Source organism: Echinops telfairi, unplaced genomic scaffold (assembly GCF_000313985.2).
Source record: "Echinops telfairi isolate 266 unplaced genomic scaffold, ASM31398v2 ScPeMD7_7468;HRSCAF=8506_0, whole genome shotgun sequence".
NCBI lineage: Eukaryota > Metazoa > Chordata > Mammalia > Afrosoricida > Tenrecidae > Echinops > Echinops telfairi.
Window position 1 is genome coordinate 38,665,817 of NW_022111369.1, and position 7,924 is coordinate 38,673,740.

The 7,924-nt window shown below is 38.1% G+C and overlaps 1 protein-coding gene across 1 annotated transcript in view; it reads right to left on the reverse strand.

Moving 5' to 3' along the window:
* Positions 1-268: 268 nt before the first annotated feature.
* The window catches only part of CFAP299 (cilia and flagella associated protein 299), a 683,777-nt gene continuing 676,121 nt past the window's right edge, over positions 269-7,924 (reverse strand). The window contains exon 6 of the mRNA XM_030888618.2: positions 269-415. Within this exon, the coding sequence (XP_030744478.1) occupies positions 320-415 (96 nt within the window). The 3' untranslated portion in view covers positions 269-319. The remainder of the gene's footprint in view (positions 416-7,924) is intronic.

A 7,924-nucleotide genomic window follows, 5' to 3' on the forward strand; every position in this document is an offset into this window, starting at 1 on the left:
CTGAGTGGTGAGAGATGGTACCAATTACTGTATCTTTGAAGTAGCAACACAATTTTTCTCCTATGAACAGTGGCCATCTGCTTCAACTTTCTAGATAAAAGAAAAAACTAAAAACCTTGACTGAAATTAAGTAGATATCAGTACAATAAGAAGGCAATCAGGAAACTGGTTTTATTTAAAAATTTTAAATTCAATTTTATTTTTCGAATTATCCTTCCAGCCACAGGACTCATTTAAGATTCTGATTTGTTTCTTGTGATTGAATACTAGATCTATTTAAATTTAGCAAGCAATTAGAGACCATCTAACATGTTGATAGTTAAGTCTTCCTTCTGGAAATATGGTCAAAAATTACAGCTTGTATGTAGAGTTCTGTTTGGATCGATGTTCTGGTAGAGTTTTCTCCTGGATGAGCCTAAAATACATAAATTATACTGTTAACCAGACAACTCCACAAAAATAACATACAGTCAATGAATTTACTTTTTGCTTGAATATTGTAGGAAACAAACTGAAAAGGCTGTGGCCAGGGAAGTAGTTAAGAAGTTTCGCCCTAAATGCCCTTTTTTCTGGAGCAGTGATGAATCTAATTGGGAGCTGTTAGGCCCAGAGTGGTGGCGTGACTGAAAACATCGAGGATCAAAGAGTGCCCCAGCTCATGCTTGCCTAGACTCTACTGAACCATATGAGTCACTAACTCTGCGGAATCCCCAGATAAAGGCTTTGTAATTACATGTGACTATGTGGCAAGAAGTCAAAAAGAACTCTATCTTGATTTCAAATTTCTCAAAGAGAAATGTGCCACACGTTTGGAATTGGGTCAGACTCTTCATGGAGGGTTTCATGGGAAAAGAGCTTACCCCAATTTCAAAGCTATAGGTTTTATATTTTTATTTTCCAAATTATAGTGTGTTTAGAGGACTGTAGCTATTTTATTTTTATTCAAGATCATCTCTCAATCATACAGTTCCTGGGGAGATTCTATCAGAACAATGATTTACTAACAGAGAAAGGAGGAATTTTCGAGTGCAGCTGTTAGTCACTGTGCTGCTAACCCAGCTAACTGAAAGGCAGGTGGTTCAAACCCACCAGTGGCTCTGTGGGAGAAAGCCCTGGTGACCTGCTCTTGTATACTGCAGCCAAGAAAATCCTATCCTTGACCATATTCTGTTGCAATGAGTAGGAATTAGCTAGATGGCACCCAATAATAATCACAATTCCGAAACAGAGGGGAAAAAAGGTGCTGAAAGGGATAGAAAACATCTATGATTGGAAAACACAGTGCGTGTTCATTATGGGAAGATGCGGTATTTATTCATTTGTCAGTTTGCTAAAATGTATTTGGAAACCTATTTTCCTGGCCTTTGCAGACATGTGCTGAGTAGCTGAACTTTTGCATTGCCTGAGGAGCTTGCTGGAGTTGAACAAGGTGATTCTCTGCCTCCTTGTTTCCATGCTCAGCATGCAAGCTAGGGTCCTTTTTAATCATGTTTTTCTCATAGTTATGTTTTTTGTTAGTGATTTCACTATGTAAACATTGTCCACAAGTGTCGTGATGAAGTCCTGCAGGCCAATTTTTCTTAAAAGGTCTGATGTGCCTTAGCGAGAACCTGGCTGTTAGATAAGCATGCTTCCTAGTGCTGTTTGGCCATGAATTCATTCCATGTTAGTGAGTCAGTAATATATGTAAAATAAACTGTCTTTAAAGGGAAACATGATAGTCATGGTTGAACACAATTTAGAAAAATGTCCTTGTAAACATTGAATGGTTTCATTGTAATACACAATGCATGCACCTGGCAGCTGAGTAATTCATATTGTAGGAGGATTATAGCTCAGGGGGAGTTTTGACCCGAGCACACAATTTCTTTGCAAACAGTGATACATCTCAAATAGCAATAGGGCTTTACCTTTGCTGATTCTGTTATGTTTATGAGATTGGTTTTATGATCTAATCATTTATTATATCTGTTATTGGACTAACATATTATAGATTTATTCTATGTTGGGTGAGAGAAAACAGCGAACCTTTTTTTAAGTTGATTTCTTTAAGTTGATCAGATTAAGAAGTTTATGACCCCCAGGAAGGAGAACAGCTCTTTGCTATATGGACTGGTGAGTTTTGTTTTGTGCTCTTTTTATTTTTGGTGTATGTGATTGTGTTTATTTTTGATGTACGTTTGATGTTTAGATACAAATATACAAGCTTTGTCTGTAGGTTTATAATTCAAGAAGTTTTCACTTCTTTTTATATTAAATTATATTTAAAGCCTCCTAAATTAAACAAACCTTGACATGATTGGTCTCTGAAAGTAAGTTGTTTCATAAACTGAATATTCATAAAATTTCCAGAAAATGAGAAAAACATAGCTATTACACTTTCTTTTAAATGTGTTATACTTACAGTTATTCTTATAGAAATCCAGAAACAATTTTAAAATTTAAGTTTATGTAACTAAAGTAAAACGTTTGTAATTGAGAATATTGCAACAAGTTTGGTTTACTATAAAGAGTCTCACGCCTTTTTAATTCATCGGTTTTATGTGTCATACACTGTATACTTGATTCTATTTGGATTTTTTAAAACAAATTTGGTTTTATTAAACTTAGACTTATTATCAATAAATTATTTAACATAACTCCTACAAAGTATTTAAAAATTAAAATGTAAATTTGTGTTAAACTAAATTAGATCATTATTCTGTCAATTTAGTATGTCAGCTTATATTCCCCAGATCTCTATGTAACAAACAACCATAGGTTGATATTAAATTTAGTTATAAAAGGAATAATCCTTTTATATATAGGTCATGTCTTACTAGGACAGAATACTGAAAAAATGATGCTCAGTTGATCATTAGACACACTTGTGATGCTTTTGCTTACACCCCATGGAAAGTTCATATGTTGAAGTTGCTATCAGGTGATATGAAGTTGGTTCTGACTTGTATTAACTCACTCCTTGACTAAGAGAAAGCAGCATTGCCCAGTCTGGAAAAATTCTCAGAATCCTTGCTATATTTGAACACATTGTTTCAGCGACTGTGGAAATTTCATTTTTATGGATCATATTAATGAATGTGTACATTTTTGTCTGTTTAAAAATATTTACTAGTACTGCACATGGTTACAGCATTGTTTACTCTGAGAAATGTTTCAATAACTACTTATTGATTTCTTTTGCTACAGCAATGATTAATGAATTGCATATTAACAGAAATAGCATTTTCATATTAATATAAAAATATTTTGACCTCATGGATCTCTGAAATCTATGATACAAAAAGCAAAATCAAGCACAAAATTTAGATGTGAAATTTATTTGTCTGGGCTCACAGTGCTTGCATCTGAAAGGAAGCTATCAGATGTGCTAAATTTTTAGTAAAATTGGTACAAGCTTTATTGACTTAATTTCTTGGTTTACTGCTAAGTTCATTTGCTTATAAAATGACAAGCTACCTTTTAAGCTCTCTATCTAATCTGCCTCTGGATTCTGTGTTTCCCAAGAATGATTTTCAGTGCTTTACGTTGGTTTACTGTATCCCTAATTATTTAAAAAGAAAAGAAAAGCACAAAAGAAAGCAAGGAACAAAGATTCTTCACATGCAAAAGAGAAAAGGTTCTCTAATTTCATGTTCTGTGCTTATTTTTAAATATTTTATTTAATTAAATGAATGATCATTTAATTAAATATTCAAACAAGTATTATTTCTCTGAGTGGCACTGTGAGCACATATTAATCAAGTGTCTAAATATCCTCTGAAATGGCTTTAAATATCCTGGGAAAGTTCATTTTTATTTTTATTTTCATAATTGTATATTAAATATAGGAACAAATATTTCAAGATGTCTTCAACACTACATGTAAAACAATCTTGGAGGGTTTCCTAAAGGGACCCTGGGTTATGAAGATTCATTTGTTCACCTTTAAAAAGAGGTGCTAGAAATAATTAGGTCTGTGTATCTAATTCCATGGGGGAAGAGTTCCCCACTCAGAAGAGAATTCAATCTTATCTAGGTTAAATTTGTATAGGAATGTTAATAGCTTAAATCTTTCTGAAATCTCATGTTTTATGGGAAGTCCCTGGACTTTAGTCATGGACCTTGCTATCTTATAATATGTCTTTAAACTCTGAACAAGCATAGATTTCAACCAATACTCCCGACAGGTTTTCCTATATGTAGATAAGTATTGACAGTGTTATTAGGCAACAATAATAGACTGTTAACAGTCATAATTTTGGCTACTGTTTAAATTGTCCATTGGCCATGGACGTTCTTTTTTTTTAACTTGAATCTAGTATCTTTTAGGCCAGTGTTTCACATTGGGGAGGAATGGAGATGTAACTGAGATGCTTTTAAAAACACAACTGTCTGATGCTTGCATGAAGCACTTTGTCTCATGTGAAGAAATGGAGGAAATTATGCTAAGCTAAGGTAGTCAATCACAAAGGACAAGTACAACGTGAGTCCACTGAGGTAAGTAGAATCAGCACAGTAGGTGCAGAAGAAAAGCCACCTACCTCACACTTTACAGGTTGAGGTACAGGCAATTGGGCCGGGGACAGACCAAGCCCAAGGATGTAGGATGTACATGTGATTCCAACACAGAGAAGGGGAAAGGGGGGTTCGAAAAGGGAGAAAAGGGAGGGAGATAAATAAGAGGGAGACGATGGCACTGGGGTAGTAGGACACTAATCCACCCAGTGGGAGGGCATTGTTCATGTCTCCACAGAAATTGGAGTGTGAGTACAGACCCCACCATAGTGCGCCAAACCCTGAGGGCAGCATAACCACAAGGAGCAACTCATGAACAGAGAGGTCTACAGGGCTGGCCCCAGTCAGAGCCAAACTGACCCCCCTAGATACATGCGTGCTACAGAGGACCACACTAAACCTGCAGGTTGCGGAAAGGGGCCGGCGTGCCATGTCCACACAGAAGCAAACCAAGAAGGAAAAAGAGAGAGTGAAGGACTAGACCCCAAACTGGCACACCAAGCTTTGAGGATGATGTCCCTGCAGGGAGCTGCTAAGGCACAGAGAGGACCTGTGGTAGACAGCAGTTAAAGGCATGATGTCCCCCTCACTGGAGCATACTGCCTCTGAGGGCAATACTGAGGACACACAAGGTGGGGAGTGTGTCTGGTCTGAACACCCCCACAGTGGGCGAACCAAGAAGGGAACATAACAGATCAGCAAGGGGAGCAGGCCAAAGCCAAGTCACAGCCCCCCTGAGGAGCCCCAGAAGTAAATGTCACGCCAGGAGGGACAGTTCCTAGAACACACCCAGGACTGGTGGGGAGATAGTCGTAAAGGTCAGCGGATAGACCTGGGATTATGTATGTTTTGGGGTTTGTTTCATTTTTTGCTAGTTTCCTTTTTTGTTTTTTCTCTTTTATCTTCAAACTCTTGTTTTCTTTTTGTTTTGTATCTGTTATTATTATTTTTTTGCCTACCAATATAAGATAGGCATGAGAAACAAGCCCAAGGAGCAAGCAATGGGACTGCTGAATCCAGGGGGACCTGAGGGGAGGAGGATGCGGGAAAGGAGTGGTGAGAAAACAATGCCGTAGACAGGGGAACACCTAGGGAATTAATAGCAACAATGAGGAAGACATAGAGATTCTGGTGGTGTTGGAGCAACAGCAATCTAGCTGAGAGGAATTACTAAGGGACAGAAGGGCAAGTGTGATGGTGAGGGAGGAGGAAGGTAAAAGGAAACAGAGGAAAGATCTAGGAAGCAAAGCTATCGATAGAGGTATAAACAGGTGTGCACTTATGTAAGTATATTAATTCATAAAAATAGAGGTTTTGGCCTATGTACATTTATTTATATGTCAATACATTGAGGATGTGGAAGGACTTTGTGCCTCTGCTCAAGCCCTCCCTCAATGCAAGAACGCTTTGTTCTAACAACCTGGCATTCCGTGATGTTCATCCTCCCAACATGATTGCTGAAAACATAACAGGTGCATAATCAAATGCATTGAAGAAAGCTGATAGCACCGGCTATCAAAATATATAGGGCCTGGGGTAATAAAGCCTTAACGTTAAACAAGCGGCCATCTAGCAGAGAAGCAACAAGCCTATATCAAAGAACTACACCAGCCCGTGTGATCATGAAGTGTCATTGGAATCAGGTAACAGGAACCAGAAAACCCAAAACAAACAAACAAACATATTATTGAGAATGAGGGGGGTCAGTAGAGACCCCAATCCCATCTGTAGACAATAGGACATCCCCTCACAGAAGATTCACAAGGAAGGGATGAGTCAACCAGGGCACAGTATAACACCAATGAAACACACAATATTCCTCTGGTTCTTTGAGGCTTCCTCACACACACACCCTTGGACACTCTGTGGAGGCTGAGTGAGGCAGTCCATATTGAGTTGACCAGAACCCAACCAGATGGAGACTTTTGAGCCTGTGAACTGGTGCATATTGTTGCTGACTTTATGGATGGCCTGTCCGGATTTGACTTTGCTTATGGATGCAGACTTCACAAGGTTCCAACTGGAATGAAGACTCTTCATGTCAGAAAATATGATTATCTTCTCAGAGAACTGGGTTGATGTAAGTGGGCAGTATATAAATTGGATACCCAAAGTTGGGGGGATAAAGGCATGAAGTGATTGGCTTACAAACTTTCATAGGTGGGGAAACATAGTCACAGGATTATAGGATTAAGGTGTAGGTGTTACTTAATTGCAATTGTGAAGCTAAAGAATTATGTACAGGTGACAAGTTGGCAGGGGGTGGATTGAGTTAGTTCAAGTTTATTGTGCCAACCTGGCCAATAAACATATGTGGGGTTAATTGAAGGGTGGAGAGAATGGCTCCGTGAGCCTCGCCTTTCTAGTTCTTGGGTCTCTTGCTTTGGGATGGTTGGACCAGGGTGCAGCTGCCTTAGCCAGTTCCCTGCTTTAGCTTGCAAAGCTGACTTCCTGTAAGACATCCCCAAGGAGAAGCCACATGGACTTACCCTGATGCAGCCCTGGGTGCTGGAACAGCCATATGGAGACCACTGCCAGTGCAGAGATGCTTACACGTTCACTGACTCAGCTTTCCTCCTGCAGTCGGCATAATTGCATCTGTTTTGTGAGATGGAGGAGGACTTTGTGGACTAGTGTTGGATATATGGGATAATGGGTTAATGTTGGACTTGTGGGCTTGGGCAGCACTTGTTTGGATATTTTCTTGATGTGCACTTAACCTTTACATAAAACTCTCTCTTATACATGAGTTTCTGTGGATTTGTTTCTCTAGTCTAGAGTATCCAGACTAACACAGTCCCCAATAAAATTACTTATTAAAATTAACTTAACAAAAAAAGAGCATGTATTAATTGTAAAACTCCTAGGTGTTTATCGAAGGTAAATAAAGCTATAAGTCTACCTAGAAAAACAACAAAAAAAACCCAAAACACAACCGTCTAGGTTTTATTTCAAATGCAAATCTCCTTTATTGTTTAAATATAATAAATTATTTTATGCTGTGAATCAAGAATCTTTCCATTATAATAAAAATATTTTACTCCATCTTTGAATCACACGTAATGTTCACCAATGTTTTTAAAAAATAGATTTAATTATTGTCCTTATAATCACCCAAATTTTTGGAATGGATTTATTATCTAGGTTTTGCATGCAACACAAACAAACATATTTTCCCCAATTACATTCTTATTGTGAATCCTCATCAGACATTTCCCTTTAGAAATGATTAACAACATACGAATTAGAGTTAGTTTAAGTAACGTTCAGTTACTCTCATCTATGGAAAAGAGCTCTGGTGTACAGTGGTTACGTGGCTTGAATCCCGGTGAGAAAGAGACGGCAGCCTGTTGTCATAAAGGGGACAGCTTGGAGGAGGAAGGGAAGGGGAGGGGGAAAAAAAAGGAAAATGAGCTGATTCCGGGAA